The following is a 26168-nucleotide window of genomic DNA, read 5'->3' as shown; positions in this document are numbered from 1 at the left end:
GGCAGGAATACTTTTATCATCCTCAGTGCCCGTCATAGTAGCCAGTTCATAGCAGGCACTCAAAAACTGTTTTATGAATGAGTGAATACTGGAGATAAATCAGAGGAGGAAGCAAGAGTGATTTTCATTTGACCTGGGTTCACACACACACACACACACACACACGCCCCAGTGAGGATTAAGGCACACAAATCACCGTACGTAATTCAATATTTCAGGATTGTTTTTTCAGTGAGAGACAGATTTTGGGCTGTTTGTGTTGACCTTTAATTCACTTTTATAAAACATCATTTTAAAAGACACTCTGGTTCATAAAATAACACAGGTAAGTTGCAAATCTCCTAATTTGAGATTTTTATAATGGAGATACTGATAGATTTTGACCTTTAATGAGCTTCCACTTTCATTATTAAAAGGTTCTATTCTTTTGTATTTAAAGAACTGTGATTTGCGGATATCGGATGGTATATTTATTTCAGTTGGTTTTTGCCTTCAGTCACCTCAGCAAAAATAAGGAGAATTCCCCAATGGAATTTCAGATATGTATGCATACTGAGAGGGAGGGAGATGAAGAAACGATCATTTGATTTATTCATGACTTTGCAGATGCAATGGATTCTGTCCTTGCCCACACTTAGAATCCGGTGACTGCATTTCTAGAGCTCACACTGCGGTGACCACTATCTGTCCTAATTGAATGACATATGGAAGCCAATGACTGTCTTCTCACTCGTGAAAAGCATTCACACTCGGCATACCTCAGAATGGGCAAAGCCTAGCAATTAAAAGCACAGATGGTATGTTGGTGGCATCAAAATTTCTTTAGCAACAAAATTGAGAAATTAAAATGTAAAACAACACATTAAAAACTAGACACCTCAAGCATGTAATTGTATATTTATTTCTCTTTTTAAAGAACACTCCTTAATGTAATTCAATATACAAACTTGGTTTCACAGAATTATAATCCACTATATAGCACAAAGATAACCCAGATTGTGTGTGTGTGTATGTGTGCATGCACAAACATGTGCGTGTATGCACACGTGTTGTTGTACCCCCTCCCTTTCTTCCATTCTTCCGGACCTACAAACAAAGGCTCTGCCCACTTCCACGCTAACCAAAGCCCTTCTGAATGTTGTGTACAAAAGACATCATCCTCCCACAGATTCTTTCCCCTGGAAAGCTTCTTGTCCCCATTCCCCCTGAGATAGCCAGGAGCCTGGCCCTCTTCCCCTCTTCAAGAGGGTGAAGTGGCTTCCCCTAAAGCTGATGCCAACCCTGTTACCATGTGGACCGGCTGAGAGGAAAGGCTGCTGAGAGGTCTCCATGCCCCTTCCCTGGGTCCACTGCTAACCCTCAAGTCCAAACACATCCCCTCCAGAGCAGCCTTAGTTCAGGTCACCATCTTGTGCAGCAAGAACCAAGGAGATCTGTAAGCCCAGGTCTTTTCCATGGGCAGCGCACAGCACTGCCTGCCAAGCCACCGGGCCGGCCGATAACCAAGCTCTACACAGTCCCATGTGCTTTGTCACTTTAATTTTTAAAGACACCCTAGCATAGGTCTGTGGCAACCTAGTGTCCAACTGAGTTACATAAAATTGTACCAGTGATGCACTTGTACATATTTACATGGGGCGGAATGTTTTCCCATATTTTTAGATGAGTATATAGATCAACATGTTCACATAAGACCAAATACTTTTAATATTATTTATAACTGATTTATAAAGCTTTGAAAAAACTCACAATAGCACATTGTTTACTTTAATGCTTTACGGTACTATAAGTTTAAAATCACAATCAGCGCTTAAGTCATAGTCAATCCAGCAAACAAGAGACAAAAAAATGTACAAGAGTTAAGAACTGACTGATACATCCTTTATCTTTTTTTTTTAACTAATGCATAAGTGCAGAATAAGATACTCTAGTTTAAATATCTTGTTTACAATATACACTTTTGTTCTAGTTACGCAACAGTAAATCCCATGCTTCACATAGAAAAGCAATCCACAACATTAAGAAAAAATGTACAATTTATGAAACAAAGTAAATAAATATTAGTATTACAGAATCAGAGCTGTACATAAAAGCTGTTCAGTTTTAATCATATAAAAATATGTTTTAGTGCAACCTCACATATATATTGATGCTGCTTTGCTTTACATCATTTAGATCCAAGTGTCCAAAAAAGGAAAGAAATTACATTTATTACAAAGCAGATACACAAATTCTAAAATATGTACAAATTACTGCTAAAAAATGCTTATAAGAATATAAGCAAAGTAAAGAAAAGGCACAAACATCTGTACAATTTTAAAAGTACCAGACCCAATAGGTTAATTTCAAATTTTGTTTTGGTCAGGCTCGTGATGACTTGTTAATTTACCTAATTCTTTTGATATAACAAAAGTATATATAAGAGCAAACTACTGTAACTTAGGACAGGCATGCTATAAACTTGATTACCTCTATTTCTAGAAAAACAAAAACAAAAACAAAATGGGAAAATGTGGAAATGAAAGTCTCCATGCATCTTAGATCAATGTAGTTGACTCTTCTCTGATGAAGGCTCATTGCCTCCCTCTGTGCTTGAAGGGAGCTCTTTGCTGCTGGGACAGCCCGACTGTTTATCATCCGCACGGCTCTTGCTGTAAAACGTGGAGTGAGCTGACGCAGTCTGTGATGTACCAAAATTGTCCTTTTCACCATCATGCAAGTCAGGGTGGGTGGCTGAGGTACAGGGCTGACCTGGCTCAGGTCCACTAAAGTGTCTAATGCTAACATGTGCACTTTCCAAGGGTCTCTGGTGGGGCTCCTGCACCCGCACCGGCTGATCTGCCCCGAGCAGAGCGGCCTCTTCTGTGGCAATCCGGAGAGAGGCAATGGCTTTTGTACAAGTCTGTATATTTTCCTCCTGTTCCCTCTCTGTTGCATTTAGGCTGTCTTCTGAAGTGCTCTGTTTCATCAATAGGCGAGGAGAGGAGGGCGTGCTAGGGGGACCCGATGACTGCAAAATGTGAGGAGATCTTTTCTCGTGCTGCTTACAAAGGACATAGGGATCCTTAGGGAAGGGTTCCCCAGAAGTTCCTTTCTTCTCCTCAGAGCCCTCCATTGGCAGAGGCAATGTGGGTGGAGGATGTAAACCGGAAAGGGCCGGCGGCATGGAGTGGACCATTTGGATCCCACCAACTGGCACCATGGGGATAGGAGCTCTCACTTGTTGCTGAGAGTGGAGCGGAAGATGACTGAAGACATAGTCATTAGGACCCTCAGGGAAAAGGCTGGAGCCTGGATGTTCATAAGCACCTTCTTGGTCTCCATAGAGACTGAAGTAAGGAACCTGAGGTAATCCTCTTCTTAAATTCTGCATGAGGAAGCGGAGAGTACAAGGTTTAGGACCCAATACTCTTCATGCTTATGTCAAGCTATTTCATTCACGCAGTCATTCAGTCACTCACTCATTCAACACACTTTAAAACTCCTTCATCCCTTTATCGATTTTTCACTTTTTATGACACAAGAGACCACTCAGGTGTCTTTTAGAATCCTGGAATTAACCTGTTGGTCTATGAAAAGTTACTTTTTTTTAAAAAGTTTATTTATTTATTGAGCAAGCAAGAGAGAGAGAGAGAGTACAAGAAGTAGGGAATAAACAGAGAGAAAGGGAGAGAATCCCAAGCAGCCTCAGCACTGTCCGTGCAGAGCCCGATGTGGGGCTCGAACTCAAGAACCATGAGATCATGACCTGAGCTGAAATCAAGAGTCAGATGCTCAACCAACTGAGCCACCTAGATACCCCAAGTTACTTTTGTTTTTAAACAGCAACATGATAAAACATGCAGTGTGTTTTCCACTAGTTACAGAGACACATTTCAGTTCTGGTTTGTTTGCTTGTTTGTTTTGTTTTTTGTAAAAAGAAAATAATGGATACTTACCAGAAAAAGTTCACTGAGCAAAAAACACTAATAGTAGGTTTTTAAATTCAAAAGGAAGTAAAAAGATTGCCATCTGTTTACATACTGGGAAGATTTTTAATATTTTTCTTAAGTGTTGATGAGTATAATTGGAGTGACAAGTCTGAAAACTGCCTTCTTTTTTTTAAATCTCCACAGAGCGGATGATAAAATGGTGGTGATAGACAGACTGGTTCCTACAGGGTACAAGACACTGGTTTAAAGGAATAAAGTCCTGCTCAAGAGGCACTCTAGGTAGAAGACCAGCTTCTTTATCAAATGATAAATCAGGGCCAGTTTTTGTAAGGTAACTATCCATCAAAGTAGCTAACATTCAATGTGTCAGGCAGTTACAACTCATATTTAACTACACACTTGGGAAGCAAAGATTACTATGCCTTAATATCTTCTGTTTATGTTCTTATTTTCATTTAAGGGTTTTCTTGGCAATTAATGAATTAGGACACTTAAAATTGGGGGCCAGAATTCCAGATTTCATAGTCCCAGTCCTGAAAGAGAACTTATTTTCTATAATTGCTTCTGTAGCAAAACACAGGTTAGGCTATGAGATTATCAGGCTTGAAAGAGATTATTAGGTTTCAATTACTGAGATGCATTCTTTCAGTGGACTATCATCTTAAAGGTACTCTGTTTATTTTTATTTTGGGGGGGAGCTTAAAATCAGATAAATATAAACCTGTCAAGCATGGTAGAAATCCAGGAGAGAAACAACAACAAAAAAGTTCTAAATCATTTCAAGGATGTTTCAGTTCTCAAGCTCAAGGTCTGCTCTGTACCATTAACGATTCACCCGGTTCTATTTAGACTGTGAGACCAGCCTGGGAACCATGAATTATGCATTAATGCTGTCACTCTGGGCCACGCTAGGCCCTTCCCCTGTTTTGGGCTACATCTTAGTCAAGCTAGAAACAAATGAATTGTCCTGGAAGTGTAAAGGAAAGAAGTGAAATCATCAATCTATAATCACAAGAACGTCACAAGTTAGAGGAAGTGAGAATTTTGCAGTATGAGAGTCATTTAAATACTGCTACAACCACCACAACAACTACCACCACCACCACCACCACCACAACAGCAAATCCCTATCATCTCTGCTCCAATCTAGAAAAAGGCATGTTTCCTCTGACAAACACCAGTTAACGTGGAAGAACTGTGATACTTACAATGATAATCTTTGAAGATAATCAAATGAATTTCCATCACCAAAGATTCAGATCTTTACTGACCAGCAATTAGTGATTACAACCACAGACTACGTGTGCAAGTAGAATTTTTACCGCATGAGTACTTCCACTGCTCCAAACGCTACCAGGCCTGGCCGCACAGCCTCTGTCCCTGCATTCACCCCGGCTTTACCCTCCAAAGAAACTCTCCGACCTCATTTGCAACCCTGTTTTATCATTTGAACCTTCTCCTTGCATATAGTGAACAAACTCTCATCTTACTTCAATCTTGGGGAGGAATACCTTGGTACGGAAATACGAATAACGAACCCATGTGGGTTGTGTTACGCATGTGTACATATATTCCCTGCACGCAGCTCTACTACCCCTCATCTCTTCAACAGTGTCCGCAGGTGCTCTGGAAGCAAATGCAAAGAAGGAGGTAGGAGTATAGGTAGTTCATGGCGAGGCAGAGGCAGCTGATGCACGGGAAGGTAGAGAGGAGAAGCAGCTGCGCAGCTGCGACTGATCCAGGCTCAGTCACTGGCTGGGGGCTGCAGGCGAGAGTATAGCCTTAGTTTGAAAACTGAGGCCTATCCTAATAGCGCTAACAGCAGGAGGCTGTCAGTTCACAGCATTCTGCAGAGCTGAATGGCAAATTCTTTCAAGGACGGAAATCTGCTTGGCCCACCTCCCTGCTGCCACAGCAGATGAAGAAACTGTGGCCTAGAGGTTAAGTGACTTACTCAAGATCACGCTGATAGCAAGGGACAGAACTGAATGTTGACTCTATGACTAGACACGGTGTTCTTCTGTACTACATACTGGAAACCAGGACATATTTTCCTTTCTCTTCTCTGCTAATTTATCTACTAAAACTTTAAAAATGGAAGAGGAGTTTTTTTGTTTAAAAAAGATGAGGCCAGGGGCACCTGGGTGGCTCAGTCAGTTAAGTGTCTGGCTTCAGCTCAGGTCATGATCTCACAGTTTGTGAATTTGGACCCTGTGTCAGTCTTTGTGCTGACTGCTCGGATTGTGTCTCCCTCTGTCTATGCCCCTCCTTTACTAGTGTTCGGTCTCTCAAAAACAAGAAAAATGTTAAAACAATTTTTTTTAAAAGATGAGGCCAGGTACCATAAAAATTTTTCATCATCATCTTTGAGCCACATGTATTAGACCCTCAAGAAATATTTGCTGATAAGAAAGGCTCTTATTTTCCCTCCCTTCTTTTCTTTCCTCCCTTTCTTTCCCACCTCTTTCTTTCTTTCTTTCTACTTTTCTTTCCTTCCCCCTTCTTTTCTTGTCCTTCCTTCCCTCCTTCCTTCTTTTCTTCCTTTATTGCTTTCTTTTTTCTTTTCTTTTCCCCTCCCTTCCTCCTTTCCTTCCTCCATTTCTTCCTTATCTATCTATCTATCTATCTATCTATCTATCATCTATTTTAAAATTAAAAATTAAACAGAGAATATCAGGGCAGAAACAGCAGGGGTGTAGGATTCCAGTGGGTGAGTATCACCTCCTCCAAACCTGCTCCCTGGATACTCCCAACCCAAACTGAATCACAAGATGAGTGTTTCATGCTGGACTACAAGATCCTTTCATGACACAGTCACTGACCTATGAATTCTTGGGCAATGTTAAGCAACAAGGCAAGACATTTCTAAAAGAATTTCCATCAAAACCGTTTATTTTTAGGGCTATTCTAATTTAATATTTTCACACATTATTCAGAAAAAGTGCAGCTCGCATCCAAGAGAGCAGTCAGAAGATTGCTACTTCTCATACTATCATCAATTCCGTTTTGCCCTGGCAACAAAATTCTTGTTTACACATCGTTAAAAGATAAACATCTTCTTCTGCCCCTCAAAAATGGTGTCATAAAGCATTAAATGGGAAGTGCTTTGGACCAACTGCCCCGTCTTCAGAGGGCATTCCCCGATCTATTCCCTCATATCACATGAACAACGCAGCAGGCCATAAATTCTCTAAAGATAATTAAAGTGGGTAAAAGAGCAATGGCTCTACAGTTGCCCTTCATAAATGGTAAAGTTTAATATTTGTATTGAATATCCAGGCGAATCAGATAAAAAAAAAAAAAACTGGTTGCAAACTCAGTGACTAATAAAACCAATCTCCTCCTAACAGCTTTCTGGTCATATACCCAAAAATTAAATGAACTTTCTTAGTCCACTCCTTCAATTCCTTCACCCAGGTTGACTGTGAGTAAGGTGCTTTAGTTTTAAATAACCATGATGTGTTGACACTAAAGGCTTATATTTTGGGGACTACAGTCGACTAAACATGCCCCAAATTTTCACAAATACCCTAGTCTCGGTCCACCTGGCCAAGGCCAGAACAGGAGAGTCTCCTCGCACATGCTCCGCCAGCATCACTGGTCTATACCAGAGGACGCATTTTATGCTCCACACGTGATATCCAGGCATCTGACCGGATTTGTGAATCTATGACTCTCTCCTTAGGCCGCAGTGGCATTAACTTCAGAAGATCCCTCTTTTCCACTTAACACCACCAAGCCACAAAAACCTGTGGAAATGCACCTTTTTTTCTTGGTAATTTATTATCTTAGTAAATAAATTATGTTTTGATTGTGTGCGTGTTTCTGCAGTAAGTGTATCACAGAGACTACATTGGTACTGAGTTGTGAACAGAGGGTGTTGGGGGAAGGGGAGTGGATTGCAGCAGGGACTTTTCCTGAAGTTTAAAAATGCTAATCTAAGCACATGACTCAAGGTGGTGAAAAGGCAATGAGAGGGAAGGACCTGGCCACCAGGGCAGTGAGAAGACAGAGCTGGAAGCAGGTAGTGCCTTTGCCCGGGCAGGACATGGCTGAGCCGCACGACAGAAACCCAGAGCAAAGAGAGAACAGCACAAAGTAGAGACCAGGAAACAAAAATACACTTAAAGCAAAGAAATTCAAAAGGTACCATTCATCTGTCTATGCTAAGTGTCTGCTTCATTCACTTAAAAACATCCCATACAAACTGAAAGAAACATCAAGGTCTTCCAAGACATGGAATGATGTTTTGTTGTGGATTTGCGTGGAAACTACTACCTAAATTTAATCCATGATCATTACTGTTGATAAATGTATAATGACGGCATACCATAAAACTCTCTGAAACTCTTTCCCTGAGCTCTCTCGACGTTGGGCCCACCATCTCACTGCGCCAGTGCATGTGGTAGCAGGAGGTAGTAATAACGACAAGAAAAGCACATAGGTTCATGCCTTTGACTTACAACACACCAAGGAGGTATTTTCTCCCTCTCAGTCATTCATTAGCTTCACACGCCCACTCACAGTGGGCAAGGTAATGAGTTTATTTAAGGAAAAAAAATTACTGAAAGTCAACGCTAATGCCTGACCCTTGCTTGGCAAAGTTCTATAACTGACACCCAAATAGCCCTGAGACTGTGTGTCTATGCAGCCATGTCATCCCAAAGGCTTCACCTTTCCTACCCGTGTAAAGGTTTCAACTCATGCCCATAATTAGTTAGGCTTAGAAAGCATTTAGGAAAGTCTCACCTGTCCCCGGCTGGAAACGCACTACTCCTCTGATGCAATACTACACTTGGGGTAATGCCACAGCCCTCTTACCAACAACAGCATGTGAGAAAACGTCTTCCTGCCGTTTTCAGTAACCAAGCTCACCACTCCCCGTGAGAGACACCCATGTTATAACAAATCTCACACTAGTGTGTTATCAATAGGCTCGAATATGCTTTGGCTTTAGACATTAGAAAGAGAAAGGTAATCATACTTACAGGAGGCCCCAATACAATTGGTTCTGCTTGCAAATACTGCCCCATGGACAATGGCGGGTTATGGTATAAAGCCCTTCTGGGAGATGGCGCTCTTATGGTGGTCATGTATCTGCGCTCTCTTCTGGGAGAGAGGTCTCTTCTGGCCGTGAGATCTTTCCCAGGTGATACTGGCCTCCTTGGGGACAGATGCCTTCTTGGTGAAACATCTCTTTGTGACATCTCTCTTCTCAATGCAGCTTCCTTTCTTGGTGAAAGATGTCTCATGGGTGACAGATCTCTCCTAGGTGATAAATGTCTTCTGGGTGACAAATCTCCTTTGGGTATCAGATACCTCTTTGGTGAATTCTCTCGACGGGGTGAAGAGTCATATCCTGGTGAGGAATGGTGGCTTGAGGGTGAGAAGTCCCTCGGAGAGGAGCTGGGCTCCGAAGACAACATGTACTCTTCATCCACACAGCTAGGTATGTCTAACCTGTCCTTGTCCGGTTCTGAGTCTGTACTTTTGCTCTGGAATAACCTCTGGTATTCTGTCATCTGAGTATCTTCACATGAGTCACTTGACGTCATGAGCTGAGTAACCTGAATACTCGGCAAAGTAACCAAATAGCTGATCAATGAAGAATGCCCCAGCGAACTATCTGAAGGAACCCCATGGGGCACGGCGCCAACATTCACAGGCAAGGAGGAGAATCTAGGAGGCTGAGGACTGGTGCTTCTTGATCTTGTTTTTGGTGTCAAATCTCCCTGATCATCAAAGTCATCATCATCTTCATCATCTTCGTCATTATCATCTCCATCCTCACCATCTGATTCTTCAGCATCTGAGAACTGATGATCAGTTGAAATGCTGGACATACTATGTTTCTCAGCTGCCTTGTGCAAATCTTCCATAGTTTCTGAAACAAGTAAATGGACAGTGAAGATCAAGGTTCAAATGTCAAGATTAGGAGTTAATTTGGACCCCATCTCTTTCCAAAAGCTTTCTTACAACAGCGCAACCCTGAGAGATGGTTCCATCTCTGAACTCACTGGGGACCTACCTGGGAGGCCTTACACTGGTTCTTGTCTTTTAGTAACTAATCTGACTCATCCCCACCCAACAAAAGAACTCTAGATTAAGACTTTATATCTCAGATGTCACACGGCCCATAGAAAACCCTCAACAAATGGCTATGGATAATGCTGTTACTGATGAGGCTAGAAGACAAAGAAAGCAAAGATCTGTCTCTGTAGGTATAAACTTACATATAAGTGATATATCTCTGGAATCTTAACTGACCTCAGGTTTCCTATCCAGATTAATAATGGATTTCTTTTCCTCTTGATAGGAATAATACATTAAATTGCTTTTCAAATTTCCCCCAAAGTTTCATAAAATCTAATCCCTGTCACAATGCCAGTATAATTAGATTTGTTTCATGATTCTAGATAGAAGTGTTTTCAGAGTGAGGCCTTTTTATCCCCTTCAGTCAGAACTGAAATGGATTTATTTCTTCTCGGTATGTTGTAAGCAATTCAACATGTCAGAGTTCTTTTTCTATTTCATGTTTAATAAAATGAAATGTAATCAGTTTTTCTTAAATATCAAAACTTGTTTTACCACCCCAGGCACAAAGCTCCAGTGTGCAGAGTGAAGAGGTCAGTTAACTAAATTCTGAAGTACCTGCTTCTTCAGTTTCTGTATCATCCACTGATGTCATTGAAACTCCCAACTCCAAGCACTTCTTCATGTGCGCTTTAGATTTCATATGCTTCGTCAAGTTTCCTAGAAAACACACACACACAAAAGGAAGAATTAATTCATGACAAAAACATGATGATTGTTCCAAAATCAGAAATGAACTAACTTGAAATAGTATAGTTTTGTGTCTACCCACCACCCCTTGCCCTGAATGTATGAGGAACAATCTGGTTCCTGAACACATCAACCCCTCAAAACTTTGGCCTAATCTCAAATCTCCTTCATTCTAGAAGACTTGTAGAATAGAGTCATACCTTTTCACAAGTAGGCTCCCAGCAAGACCAGGAATCCCAGACTCTCCTGGCTGAGAAGAGATCTAATATCTTAGGCCCAAGAGGGCCAGCGTCCTAGGCCTCCATATAAACAAGGTCACATAAGCTGGGTCACACATCTTAGAGAAAGTTCAGATCAAACATTCTTAACAACACATCCTGGACCCCAGGCCTTCTGGCTTTGATCAGATTTGGATCAATCTCCCAGGATCTTCACTGGTCAGAAGAAAAAATTATGTAAACTTATCTGAAAGCCAATCTTATAAAAAAATTCAAAGATCCATACAAATAACTTAGCTAACTACTTATAGGGAACATATGCTCAGTGTTTAGCATCTATCTGCCTGGTATATGTTAGTAAACTTCATGACAGCAGTTTATAAAGTTCCACAATATTCCCTGTCTATTTATCTTGAAATTCCCATTATTCTAAGAAAAAAAAAAGTTTTCTGTAAAATATGTATTGTGATGATATATATAAAACTATATGTATACATACATGTGTGTGCTTATGTAGAATTATGGAATTGCTATGTAGAGTGTGAGAACTTATAAAAATACTCATCCAATCATCTTTGATCTAGGCCATATGAAAGTATATCTCTATGTATCTATGTATCTAATCTATCAACTGTCTCATTCCATGTCATATATATAACTTATCCAAAGACACCCAGGGACTAGTTCAATTATAAGGGCCATATTATTATTGGTGCCCTTTGGTGAATCTTTAGACATGTACCAGCAAATTCTTTATTTTTAAGAGTAGGCTTACTGAATCTAAGTGGAAACTCTTAGGCTGCTAAAAAAGTTCATTCCCTTATAAAGTTGTTTAGCTTATCAGTAATGTGATAGATGACACACAATACTAACCTGGACACTGTTGTTTATTATTTTACTTATATTACTTTATTTACTTAGTATTTTACTTATTGCTTATATACTATGAATTTTATGTACTACTTTGGTAACTCCAAACAAAAAAATATTTCCAGGCCCCTACTACTCCTAATTGTCTAAAAATATTTTAAAGATCTCAAACATTTCTATTTATTGATTTATTGATTTATTTATTTAAATGTTTATTTAATTTTGAGAGACAGAGTGTGAATGGGGGAGGGGCAGAGAGAGGGAGACACAGAATCTGAAGCAGGCTTCAGGCTCTGAGCTATCAGCACAGATCCCAACACGGGGCCTGAACTCATGAGCCTGAGCCCAAATCGGACACTTAACCGACTGAGCCACCCAGGTGCTCTGATCTCAAACATTGTTATGGACAGATCATCAAGATTTCCTAAACCTATAAATTAATGAATATATCTGTATATTAATGGAAATCACCTGGTTCTGCAAGGGTGCATGTAATCTGTGTATGTGGCTGGGTGTGGATATGAGGTGTCAAGATAATTTATTTAGATCTTGATATGTGCTTCTCCTCTATTTTGCTCTCTTTTCTCCATTTCAATAGGCAGTCAGGCTTTGGGCTCTCATCTTCTGGGTCGATTTGTAGTTATATGATAAGAAAAGATAGGATAAAATAATCGGAGAGGGAAAAATTAGGACCTGAGGTCCCAGGGTGGGGGAAAACCACACATTTTGGAACAATGCTAGTAGGGTCTGACCATAGCAAACCCCCTCAGGTGTAAGGTACCTCTTAAGAATGTAACAGACACCACCTACTTTCCTTCAGGTTCCTCTCAGGGATTTGACAAAAGTTTTACGTAGACTATAAAACGTACACCCACAAGAAAAGGTATGGCCAGAGACCACTCCTCATAAAATGGAAACGAGTCAATCAGGAATGGAGAAACCAGCACCTAGAGTCATCCAGCCAATAAGGATAAAACCAGAGAAGGAACAAGGGTGAAGAGAAGGAAGGGCTGATCAGAACCTTATAAACAAGGACCCTTGCCTATTGTGTGCATTCACTTTCGAATGCCCCCAATCTGCAAGAGAACTTTCATGCTAGTCTTACTTTCTGATCTTCTACACAAACCTTGGTCTGCTGCTCATTTTATTCTGTGTCCACCTCTTCATTCTTCGAAGAGACAAGACAAAGAACCCTGGGTATTGAGGTAAAAAAGAAAAGATCCTGCAATGGTTAGAAATCTGGCTCTGAAACAACTCCACTCTGGCTTTGGTTGACCTAAGTCTTGACTTTCTGAAGGGATTCTAGCAAGGAGGGGGAAGGGGCTGGCTGGGGAGGGCCACTGAAGGAGCGGGTTGGTATGACTTCCATAGGTGCTGGTCCTCTGAGTGCGCTGAGGCTCGGAGCTCATGAGACCTCTGGTGGGACAAGTCACTTCGATCGAAAATTCAAGGGGTTTCCCCAGGATATTTTGCTCATTTTAAGATTGGGAGACATTTGCACATTCCTGAAGGGTGACAAGGAAACTCCAATAATGACCAAGAATAAATACCTTCTGCTAACACTCCACTGCAATGACTCAGAGCCAAATTTAATTTGATTTTTAAAAACCCAGAAATGTGGGTTCCGTCACCCAGAGTCTCACACAGCCATTCCCTTGGCAAACTCCTGTGCCCCGTGAAGCTAAAGCAGTTATAATGACTGGCAGATGTGCAGCTTATAAAAGCAAAGTTTGTATTTTCTCCTGTCCTACGGAGTCTCGCAGTGAAGTTCTAAATAAAAGGCTAGATTGTACAAAGGAGGATGGTATTTAAAGGACCTTATGTTTATCCCTTTTGAAATGCAAATGAACATTCTTCCCCTCCTTTATCTGGCTTCAAAGGAAGCATCCCTGTATTACAGATACCTTTTGAGTAAAGAAGAAACAGGTATCTTGGGAGTCTACACATTTATACTTCTGACAAACCAATAACACAATTTAGGATTTGGTCTACGGGAGAAAATAGGTACACATTTCCCGTCCAAAGATTACCTTATTTGATATTTATTTTTCTTGAGGGGCAGTGACACAGAACAATTGGTATGCAAATTTAAAGTGAAAACACAGGAAATCGCATGAGATTAGTGAGGGGGTAAAAATCCACTAGATCTAAAGTACTTCAACAGCAAGCAGCAAAAGGTACTTCTACAAAAGTCAACCCCCCTCTCACTACTTTCTGTAATCTGAGAACACTGGGCTTAAGAACATTTCCATGATTTTTTAAAATGATGGAAATATAATCAAAACAACCTTCTTGCATAAATATTTTCATATAAATCTACCTGTAAAAAAAAACAGATTTTTTTTAAAAGATAGAATACTGTTTTATAGCAGGTCCTAGTATTATGAAATTCACAGTTGTGGCCTGAAAGTAAGAAGTTGTCTCTGTGCTGATGAATACACGGAAGCCAAGCTATCAAATTTCTATGCATAATTAATGCAACTGTGGATGAAGGGGCCCACCTGGGAGTCTGTGTGTCTCTACATTATTCATAATCTTGCAACTGACCATGGGCACATGTTTTCTTCCCAGCTGCTGCCTTGCTTTTCTAATGCCACCGCATGGGTTGTCTCCCTGTGGTATTTCAATACTGGTGCAAAGATTATCTCAACCACACAACATTTCCAACATGAAGTAATAGCAATAACAATCCAGGCAATTCTTAGCCACTTCCTTCGGAAACAACTAGCCTGGCCCTAAGTCTATAGCTCTTAACTCAAGTCATAAAAAGGAGCCTTGCTGTTTCACCTGCAGCCTTTGATTACTTACATAAGGGAGAAACTACATTACACTAACAAAACCATCTCACTGTCAATGACAGTTATAAAATGGGATGCAGGATCCAAAGTAGCCCTAGGAAAAATATTTTCTCCTCTAAGAAGATGAGAATTGTACCTTTCGTTTTGAAGGCAAAGTTACATAACTTGCATACGTATGGCCGGACATCAGTGTGAGTGCGGATATGCTTTTTGAGCATGCTTGGCTTCTTACAGCGAATCCCACATTCTTCACAAATGTACTTCCCACGTCCACGTCCTCTGACATATACATAATCTTCATTTGACTTATACCTGTTTAGAAAAAGGGAATGCAGTGTTTTCAAATACTTCAGTGTTTTATATATCAAACCAGAAGCAAACCTTTTGAGTGACAAATTATAATGAGGGTCTTTTACAAACAATTTTTCAACTCTACTTCTACGAAATCTGTGAAATTTATGCAGTAAATTCCTCAGAGAACCAGATGACACATTTGGCACTGTGAGCAACATGTAACTTTTCTACATGGTGTTCAAAATGAAATGGGTCCCCCTATTAAGGTATGTGGACTTGGGAAACAGATGTTCAATTCAAATGGGCTTCCATAAGCCTCAGAGAGTTGCAGAGCTGTGCCTTACTACTTTTGGATTCTTGTACAGCTTCCAGACAAGAAATATCCAAAAAGTTATACCAACATATTCAAATCATCATATAGCATTCGTTAACATTACATCGTCTAAGACGTGCAAGCAGAACACACACACATCCCTGTAAATTTGCTAAAATAAGTAAAACTGATAATAGAATTCTTCATTGCAAGTTTTTACTCTATTTTTACAATCCTGGCATGAGACTGCCTCCAAAATTTCTAGCTTACACAGGCTGAGCTCAGCTCACCAACTGTTGTCTACAGATTTGATCCGCTCTTCCCAAGGACCATGAATTTGCACTAAAGTGGAGTCCAAATTTCAAGTAGCTTCTGGTAGGTGCTGTCATATTACATAATAAAAACTAGAGATTCTATTTTTCAACCAAATTTGCATTTGTTTCCATAAGAATTTAATAGAGAGGTTTGAAAGGATGTCTGAAGTCAGTTAGCTTAGTCAAATCAGTTAGATGAACAACATCTTAGGTATTCACTGAGATAATCTATGAAAGAAACCCATCCAGTACCCAACTAACATACTTTGTTCAGACTACAATGAAACAGGATCAATCATAGAGTATAGTAGCATTCTACTGGATAATTCAGTGAATATCATTATCTTTTATGTCAAAGCTAGGCTAGAATTATGAGTCTAATGTCATTCTTGGAAAGAATGAGCTCTTTTCAAGGGCTCATTTTATAATTTCAAAATGTAAACTGACATATAAAAGGCCCTAATTCACTGGCCCTAATTCACTGTGGATTTACTTAAAGGCACTAGATTTACAGTTTTTTTGTTTGTTTTATTTTATTTTTTGCATTCTAGGAGAATTGCACACTTTTCTATTTTGTCCTATCTAATCCATCATCAGGAATAAAAGTTCAACTTCATTCGTCCAATCCGGTGAAGGATTTTTAAGAGAGAAAATCCATCCACATATTTAAATACTAACTCTTTTATAGATGCTATTCAATGTTAGCATTATTTACTTTTTGGCCAGTACAAATCCAGGTGGGAATTAAGTAGTATCAAAAATATGAATAGTCAATTCTGTATGTTTTTTTTCATTAACTCTTTCCTTAGTCACAAGGAACTTCCCACTTCAACTTGTTCTTCAAAACTTTCTTGAACTTTAAGTTTTATTTTACATTGTCTTCTGTTTCAAAGCAGAAAAGAACCTCAAGATGCAAAAGATCTCTCACCGTTTAATTCCCTATTCTCTGTCCCTAAATAGTTAAAATTACCAAAGAAATACAGAATAAAACAAATAATTTTATAGAAAGCTAGTTTTCTTCACAGAAGGATACCTTAAGCTTAGTTTACCCATCATCATAGTTGATGGGAAATGCATTTTATCCTCAAGTAATATAATTTTATTTAATTTTTCAAAGCTTCACATTCAGTGCAGAGCCCAACATGGGGCATGAACTTACTACCCTGAAATCAAGCCCTGTGACCAGGTTAACTGACTGAGCCACCTAGGTGCTTTTATAATTTTACTTTTAATGTCTTACCTGATTAACTTATAAATAGTAATATTCAGTACAAAATAAAACTATATATTGGAAAAATTGGTACAAATAAAATATTTACCATGCAATAGGTCTACAGACCTTTGAATCTACTTAATACAAGAGTTAATGTAGTTTGAAAAAAAACCCAAAAGGTAAGTTTAATTACATTACTAAACCTAGGAATTTGGTAATATAAAGAGCATATACACTTAAAAATTTGGTCAGTAATACTTCTTTTTTAAAGTTATCCCTCTGCAATCACCAAACTAAGAGGCAGTAACACACTGCTGGGAATGAACACCTGGTCACCATCAGCAGAAGTCAGGTCACAGATGAAGAAATGATGGGATGTAGCCCATACTACAGGGCAATGGAAAAAGGAAGAAATGATATATGGGCACAGCCCTTGTGGATCATCAAAACACAGCAATAATATGTTCATATATGCTTTTTCACTTGTGTCCTTCATTAGTGGGGATGGGCTCCCCAAAGCATAGTGTGATGTCAAGGTCTTGCTAATCTAGTACAAGTGTACTACGATGAAGACTGCAGAATATAAGGGTGTGGATTCATTCAAAAGGACCTCTCAGTTTCTAAGGAAACATGACATCTATATTGTTTTCATTTGTGTTAAAAGATGAAGCATGTCAAAAAAATATTAAGACAAGCTTTAAGACTCCATACAACCGTGGTTTTAGTGGTGAAAATACTTGACATCCAAAGGGGCCAAAACTAAGAGGAAAACAACTTTAAAAATTCATCTTGAAACTGGGAAATAGATATTTCATATTACTAAACATTCACTATTTTATAATTAAGTAGATAACATTATTCTGTCTTCCAAATAACTAGAATAAATTCATGCTCATGTAAACATATAATTTATAGATCTATTGTAGATTTAAGATTAGTTACAACATAATTCCCCTAATGTGATTAGTGTGCTTTAAAGTTTTTAAATTTTAATAGCATAACTCTCAGATTTTTCTCCCATGTGACTGAGGAGCCTGATATAATACAATTCTATTGAAGTCTAAAACTAGACATGATACATGTGAGTAATTTTCTTTACTGTACAGATATCAAAGTCACTGAGCCTTACTACCTGTGTTTCTACAACTCAGGATTCAACACTTAAAAAGAAATTCCCAGGGGCACCTGAGTGGCTCAGTCAGTTGAGCATCCGACTCCTGATTTTGGCTAAGGTCATGGTCCCAATGTCGTGGGATCGAGCCCCACATCGAGCTCTGGTCTGAGTGTAGAGCCTGCTTAAGATTCTCTCTTCATCTCCTTCTGCTCTTTTCCCCTGCTCTTGCACACACACTCTTTCTCTCTCTCACTCTCTAAAATAAAATAAAAATTTAAAAAAAAATTCCCAAAGAAAAAGAAACTGCCACAAATCAGAAGAGACAGAGAAAACATGACAACTCAATGCAATGTGGCACCGTGGCTTGGATCCTGGAACAGAAACAGGACACTAATCCATCAACAGATGGATGGATCAAGAAGATGTGGTTTATCTATACGATGGAATACTACATGGCAATGAGAAAGAATGAAATCTGGCCATTTGTAGCAACAGGGATGGAACCTGAGGGTGATATGCTGAGTGAAATAAGTCAGGCAGAGAAGGACAGATACCATATGTTTGCATGTATAGGTGGATTAGGAGGAACTTAACAGAGGACCATGGGGGAGGAGAAGGGACAAATAGTTGAGGAGAGGGAGGGAGGGAAACCAAGAGAGACTCTTGAATGCTGAGAACAAACTGAGGGCTGATAGGGTGAGGGAGAAGGGAAGAGAGGTTATGGGCATGGAGGAGGGCACTAGTTGGGATGAGCACTGGGTGTTATATGGAAACCAACTTGACAATAAGGTATTTAAGAAAAAAAAGAAACAGGACATTAATGGAATTGATGAAATCCCAATAATATCTGGAGCTTAGGTAATAATAAAAACCATTAAATGAAAAATCAAATTAACTAGTTCCTAGGATCATACATGAGTGTACACGATTGCATTTGCGTAAGCGCAGAATAAAAATGTCCATTAAAAATGCAAATATGCCCATAAGAATAATATTAAAGAATGAGCAAACTTGATGACATCATGAGGCCACAAACACAGTCAATTTCATACTGCATGAGAGGCGTGAAAATTTAAAGCAGAAGTTCAAACCATATATAATGGGGACATTTTCATTGAAAGTAAGCCATTGAAAGCAAGCTCATGAACTCATTATCTGTTGCCAGCCAGACTTCAGAAATGTGCATAGAGAAGGAATTCGCCTTATATTTCCAACCAGAATAGGTACTATTTTTTTCCATGCATACATTCGTGACCATTTGCTCTGACTTATAACTGAATATTTTACACAGGCACATATTTTCTTACCCTCCTTCAAAGATTTTAATTCGGATTGGCTCTGTTTGTTTGGATCCAATGTCTTTATCTCCATGAATATCTCCTTTCCCTCTTTCCTTTAAGATATTTCCAACTAGTTTCCTTTCTAGTTTGCTGCCAAATAAAAAGGATGCATCAGGCTTCATCTGTAGGAAGAAAAGAGAGAATCACTTACATATGCTTTCTCTAAGACACAGGAGAAGCCCACATATCTACTTTCCTCTGACCTCTGAAAATTAGCCTAAATTCCATGTTAAAAGGCCATGGCCTGGATACATAAAACAAGGGACACTCGGGATAAAATTAGAGAAGGACAATTTCTACAGATTTATTCAACATTTTATTGAAAAACGAACACCCCTGTTGGCCCTTACTCTGTGCAACACTAATAAAAACAGAAACATGTTCTATATATCTGAAGTTACAAAACAAAATAAATTAAGGAAATATTTTCAAAAATTGTTGAAGGGAAATGGTAACTGAACCAAGTAAAAACTGTTTTTAAATCTTCTATTTGCTTCATTAATAATTTAGCAAAAATTCCAAAGTGCCCCTATTAGTATTTTTGCAATTTGACATGTAATGCGTTAATTGTTTAAGGTATTAATTGTTCGTGGAGGAACAAGCCAGATGAAATTCATTTGGGAAAACAAGTTTTGAGGGAGAAATAGAGAAACTAAATTTTAGTAAAAAGTATTGTCAATGGGAACAAGCCCTCTGAAGTTTGCAAAGTTCAGCTCTGACACCCACCCACCTCCTTCCTGATCTTTCTGCTCAGTGTCCATTCCTACATTCACAATGTTCTATGTCCTACGTCCACATTTCACAACCCCCTGAATCCTTCATATCAAAAGACAATATAATCTGTTAGGTCACTAACACTGGCCAGAAGGGAGAAGAACCCAAAGGAATTGGTTCCAGTAGTTGAATTTCATGGCAGCTGGCCGAAAGAGGGATTTCCCCAAAATGTAGTGCACACATGGTCACTGGCTTCTCTTACAGGGGAAGGGAGATCAGTGTCACAGAGGGTGCCCTCAACTCTGACCTTCATTTCCCTTGCATGTTTTAGACCTTATGCCCTTTACGATGTATTCTGCTCAGCAATCACATCCACACTACAGAGCTTTTAGAAACGGTGTTCATTACCTGAGCAAACTGCTTCCATGCACTTGATGATGTAAGCTTGCCAGTTCCAGGTCTGTGCATAGCAGCCAGAGTATAAATTTCTGCAGTGATTTTTTGCTTGGACCTCAGAAGAGCCAGAGTGGTCTTGGTGTTCAATCCCGATGGGTTTGGGTTACAGGAACTAATGCACCATGAAGCATAAACCGAGGATTTGAAGGTGGCCTGTTGCACGTAATTGGGTTTTGTATAATTTAAGAAGCACCAACTCACAGTAGTTGTTGTCCGCAGACTGGGGAACTGAAGAATCTGCTGGAAATCTGCCACATCCGTGAAAAGAAGAGTCGAGTTTGCTATCTTCCTGCTTGGCCCAGATGCCATGTGCACCAGCATGCTGACAGGTAGCTTCTGGCCCTTTCCTTGCTCTTCAAGCTGACTGTCTCCAGGGGGCAATGAGGAGCTCTGTGGGCTCATGCTCATATCAGATGCGGTCTCATCAATATCTAATTCATCTGAGGACTCTCTGCTTTCAGAGGGCCCACTGGACTTCTGGCCTAGAGAGGGTGCTCTGGTGTTGGGCGGGAATGGCTCCCTCATGGACAGGCTGGCAGATGGATGGTCTTGAGATGAGGAAGGGGGCAGGGAGGAGAAGGAAGATGACCCAGACTGCAAGCCATCCTTTGGCTCAGAAGCACAACCTTGTCGAACCAGCTGGGGTTTCTGTGGGCGGGAGAGATCCTTCTTGATGTCTGAGCTGGTCAGCTCCACTGCGCTGAGCTCCTCAACGATCTGCCCATACATCTTTTCTTCTTTGACCCTTTTCTGCTGCTTCGTTTCCATGAAGAGCTCTAAGCTGCTGGCTGGAGAAAGCATACGCTTGCTACCCCCCAGGGTGGCCACGCTGTCCGAGGTGGAAGGTAAACATAAGGGGATTGAGGATTCTAAGCCAAGGGGTAAAGTCTGCGGTACTTTCCAAATGGGGTATTTTTCTAAGCCTGCGTGCTGCCCCAACACCTGGGCAATGTTGAATCCAATCCCTTGCATGGCCGCATTGGTCACCAGTGTTCTTTGGGTAGTATTCTCATCCACTTTGCATATGACAATTGCAGGACTGTTCTGCCCAAGTATCTGAGAAATGCTTGTGTACATGACACTCCCGTAGGAGGGGACATGGGTCTGGATCCTAACAGGAACCACTGTGCCTGGTAAGGACTGTAAAGGCCCAGCGTTTGCTGAGGCAAAATCTTCTTGAAGAACCTGTTCAGAGGGAGTATCAGGTGACTTGGTGCTCTGGTCTGACGGAAACTTTGGAAGAATGTTCTTCGAGTGTAGCCCTGATGTTCCTGAGTAACCCAGGTAGGTCTGCTCTTTCGCGTGTGTGTAATCTGCAGATTTCTTTCCAGTGTGCTCGGCGACATGCTCTAAGGGATAGCCGGGATGGATTTCTCCCTGGAAAGAAGGCTTGCCGTAGCTCTTCTGAGGGTGCTGCACAAGGGGATGTGGGAAATGTGCCTGCCACCAGGGAGGCTGCTGAGCTGGTAAATGAACCATACAGACGGTAGGATACTGAAACTGAAACAAGGCATTCTGGATTGGAGAAAACGGAATAGTCTCTTGATGTGGAAATAAATGTGGCTGTTCAGATAAGTGCTTGCTTGCAATATAGGATGTTGGCTGTATCAAGGGATTTCTCAGAGATTCCTGACTGTCCATGTGCCGGATCTGTTGTTGGGCCAGGTGGAGTGGTCCTGAGCTCAGCTGGGCACAAGGACCCACAACCTGCTTCCCGGGGTCCTCTGCTTGGAGGGGAGGCAGCACAGAGGTGGGGGCGGGGTGCCAGGCGGCCCTCAGGCCGGCGTGCAGGTGCTCCATGTGCTCCTGCTTTACACCCAGATCCGCACCAGCCTCCCCCTGGGCGATCTCCGGAGAGCCACTGAAGGAAGCCTGCCGCACCAGAAAGCATTTCTTCCTCTCCCGCGATGGAGATAACGTGGTGGCCGATGCCCCTGTCCCCGGAGCATGGGACAGATTCCCATAATCAAATGATTTGCTCCGGATTTCGGGAACTTCTGTTGGGTGAGGGCAAGGCATCTGCTCGGAGGAGCAGCGCCGCATCTCTTTTTGGTGGTGGTGGCCTGGGACGGACAAGGAGTACGAGCCAGCCGGGACAGTCAAAAACTCTGAATGCTTCCCAAACTCATCTTGCTTGGGAGGCGCGGAGAGCTTAACGGCGTCTTCTCTTTCGAAAGACATGGAGAAACTGGAGCTATGGGACAAGTTGCTTTCCTGACTGGGGCTGCGGGAGAGGCCCGTGCCTGTGGATTCAAAGCTGGATTCCCCTGAAGAGTGCTCCATGTCGGCAAGTCGCAAACGCTTCTTTTTGGGTGGCAATTTCTCAGCTGGGAGCTGGGAAAGGGTCTCGCTTCTCTGGGGCCACTGAAATTCCTCCACAGGCTTTTCCGGCTCTTTACTCTGGGCGTCTTTCTCCTTCTCTGGTTTATCAGGCTCCTCGGTCACTCGAATCTCGGGAACCTGAATGTTGTGCTGGCGAACCAGCCTGGGCTGCGGGTGGTAGTGCTGCTGCTGCGAAGGGGACGGCTTCCCCCCACTGTCAGCAGCATCCGCCGGTGGGGCCCACTCAGGACTCACCGGGGCTTCTGAAACCTCACTGTCACAGGTCTCAGAAGGCGAAGAGGCCTTATCCTGTGCGCTCACCATCAGTTCAGCAGACTCAGACCTTTCAAATGAATTGGGGCGGCTCAGCGAGTTTGTGTGCTGAATAACAGAAATCACATTTCCAGGAGGTTTCCTGCCCCCTAGGTCTGAAATCTTATCTGAATCAGTGGCTGAGGGTGACTCCTCGGACCCAAGAGATGGACTTCCAGATTGGAGTTGGGGTCGACACGGGTCAAAGCGCTCCGAGGGACCGTGGGAAGTGTTCTCGTGTCCAGCCACGGCAAATCCACCTCTTACTCCTTCCTGCATCGACAATTTGGGGTCGTAATCTGAAGTCATTATGCCCACGGGAGTGCTCACAATGCTGCTGCAGATCATGGGGGTGTCCTCCTCATCTCCTACACTCTTCTCTTTCCGGCGTTTTCTGTTTTCACATGTAGTTCCAAACATGGTTGGCACTCCCTGCAATGGCACCGAGGGATCCATGAAATACTCACCCCCGTGTTTCAAAGAGCTTAAGCAGGAAATGTCCCTGTAGCTTTGCTTTGGTGTTTCAGAGTCTTCCCACTTCTTGTAGGGTTTCCGGCAGACATCATAGTCATACCCCATGCGGTCCCCAGAAATCATTTTCTTTTCCTTCAAGGATAAGCCTGTTATACTCTTGGACATCCTGCCATGGTGTTCTGCCTCCACGTGCCCCTCCAGTACTGAAGGCAGCTCAAATGCGGCCTGTCTTCTTAACATGCGCTGAGGGGGTATCCCCACCGTCCCTGGATAGAACACATCATCGGAGCCGGTCATCCTTTCATCAAATGAGTGACTTCCTCTCAAAGAAGGAGGAATGCTTAGATTAGTTGCTGAAGAAGTTGGCATCGAGTTGCTTCTAATAAGGGGAGAAGAGTCCACGGGAGCTTCTAAGAGAATTGGGCTGCTGCCTTGAAAATTTGTAGGAAAAAGCTTTCCTTCGTTCCTCATGGACGATGGAATAGTCTGGGATTGTCTGGATTCACTGTTGAATTTCGTGGATTTCAGCATGCTTGCCTGACTGGCGTCGATCTCTCCCTTGCTTGGGATCAGCTGTGAAGCGGGATCTTCAAACATCTTGACATCTAACCTGGTGTTTACGTGAGGTAATGATTCCATCATGCCCTTCCTACCCATCGTGGCACGCTCCTGACTTGCGGATGTAACACTGAGCGTATTTCTGGGACTAAGCCGACAGTATTTTCCAAAGATGATTTCTTCGTAGGATTTTGCATTTGTGTTTGGAGGGCTTATTTGCTGCTCCGCACTTTCTGAGCGAGAGAAGTAACCGGAGTCAGTGCTTCCTTTACTGTGCGGGCTCAGAAGGTTGAGAGATGGCTCAGAATCTTGTCCTTTTTTCTCTGACAGTCTTAGTGCAAGTTTCTGTTTGACTGTGTGAGAATCATCAGGCTTAGTATTTAGAGACGGATTCGGTAGCATATCAGAACCTATGTACTGAGAACTTTCATTAGGTAAAGGGATCCCACTTTTGGGGATGATCAAAATCGGCACTTTCATCGGACCTCCCAGTGATTCTTCCAATGACCCATGATAGCCACCTCGGCTGGCAATATCCAACGGGATTGGTGGGCCAGGACTCATTTTCTCAGAAGCCTCCACAAATAAAGAGCTCTCCTCATCTGTGTCTGTACTCTGCTCACCGTCTGAATGTATTTCTGCTTCTACATCAATAAAACCAGCCTCTAGGTCCAATTTAGATACAGCTGACTCTGTGAAAGGGACTAATCCTGCCTTAATTGCATGGGCATGTGACTTCCTGTGCTTATACAAATTGCTCTTTGTCTTGAAAGAGAAACCACAAGGTATACATGGATATGGCCGCTCCCCAGTATGGGACCTGATGTGTTTTTTCAGTACGCTTGGTTTGGCACACGCCCTGCTGCAGTACGGGCAAATGTATTTGCCGGGCTTTTTGGGTTTGTGCTCTTTTTTGTGAGCATCTTCGGACTGTTCGATACTTTTCTGAGAGTATTGGCTATAAGCAGGGTTCAGGCTTGAAATCTTTTTTCTAGGGTAGCCACCACCGTGGCCATGTATAGGAAAAGAAAATAAGTCCTCGGAGGCAACGGACGGCAAAGGGCCAGGGAAAAGCCACGGAGGGCCTTCGAGGCTCTGATGTGGCTTGCTGCTGTGCATGACCCCCTGTGGCAATGAGTGCTGAGGGAAAGAGAGTGAATGTTGGCATGAGTAAGGGCTCGGACGAGGCGGCGGGTATTGCTTCTCTGTGACATGCTGTGCCACGTCGCTAGGTGAGGCCAGTTTCCCAGAACCAAAGAGTTGTGCGGACGCTGTGTCTCCGATTTGCTCAGGATCTATTTGTGGTTGCCGCTGTCCTTCTTGACTGCCGAAAGTGCTCATCTTAATAACAGCTGATTGTTCCTGTCTCCATCTACCTGACACTTTATCAGTTTCTCCAGACCTTGAGGTAGCTTTTTGTCCTAGAGCTGTGTCCCCAGTGTCCATTTTGTTACAAGGTCTTAAGTGCTAGTTCACTTGAAAGCCGTGCAGACTCATGGAGTATCTTCAAAGCTGTGCTTTTCAAAGCTTGTTTGCTTCCATGGTCCAGGGTGTCTGCAAACTGGCCAAGTGCTCCTTCCTTTGGAACCTTCCACACCCACCCTGTAGTCTTATGGGCATTAGATGGTAGCGGCCTTGGACCAGGGCTATAACACAGTTCTCTCCATTGTAGAAATGTCCATCCAAAAGCTAAGTGCAAATCTATGAAGATTTCTTATGGCATTGGAAGATTTTCAACTAGCATGAAATTGGGATGAATAGTCTGGGAGAAGTTTTGCCCATCAACTAGAGCAAAGTTCAACTGCCAGTTTCACTGAGACAAAATGATCTGAAAGAAAACGAAATACAAAGAGATTGTCATAACAGTTATCAAGTTAGAAAGCAAAACCAATCCTAAATAGCCAGCCTGACAGTGGATAAATTGAAAATGATTTTTTTATACTCCAAGGATACTTTTTATAGCCGTTACATTAGTTCCATAATTAAAGGATATTAATTTCAAACATGGCATTAAGTCATAAGCTAGATTTCTTCAATGCTCTAATTGAATTTTGGTCATCCTTTTAAATACTCCTTAATTTTGGTTAGAAAAGTATTTAAAAGAGAGCTTTTGATAGATATTATTTATAAAAACATAAAATGT

General features: G+C 41.6%; 1 protein-coding gene across 1 annotated transcript; it reads right to left on the bottom strand.

Annotated features, from left to right (window-relative positions):
• Positions 1-880: 880 nt before the first annotated feature.
• HIVEP2 (HIVEP zinc finger 2) lies at positions 881-25733 on the bottom strand. Its single transcript, XM_039230887.1, has 6 exons — positions 20312-25733; positions 19157-19311; positions 14738-14913; positions 10584-10685; positions 8921-9816; positions 881-3367 (listed from the first exon to the last, which is right to left on the bottom strand). The coding sequence occupies exons 1-6, from the start codon at positions 25469-25471 to the stop codon at positions 2543-2545; spliced, it is 7314 nt and encodes a 2437-aa protein (XP_039086818.1). The 5' UTR covers positions 25472-25733; the 3' UTR covers positions 881-2542.
• Positions 25734-26168: the final 435 nt, after the last annotated feature.

This window comes from Hyaena hyaena, unplaced genomic scaffold, assembly GCF_003009895.1.
Source record: "Hyaena hyaena isolate Hyena2069 unplaced genomic scaffold, ASM300989v1 scaffold_52, whole genome shotgun sequence".
In the NCBI taxonomy this organism is placed as follows: domain Eukaryota; kingdom Metazoa; phylum Chordata; class Mammalia; order Carnivora; family Hyaenidae; genus Hyaena; species Hyaena hyaena.
This window is presented reverse-complemented; position numbering and strand designations above follow the sequence as displayed.

Excerpts from the sequence above, each read along its gene's own strand:
- HIVEP2 (XM_039230887.1), bottom strand. The coding sequence starts at position 25,471 with ATGGACACTGGGGACACAGCTCTAGGACAAAAAGCTACCTCAAGGTCT. Across the intron at positions 14,914-19,156 it reads ATTAAAATCTTTGAAGGAGG|GTATAAGTCAAATGAAGATT; the intron begins GTAAGAAAATAT and ends TTTTCTAAACAG. Across the intron at positions 3,368-8,920 it reads CAATTGTATTGGGGCCTCCT|AATTTAAGAAGAGGATTACC; the intron begins GTAAGTATGATT and ends TTCCTCATGCAG.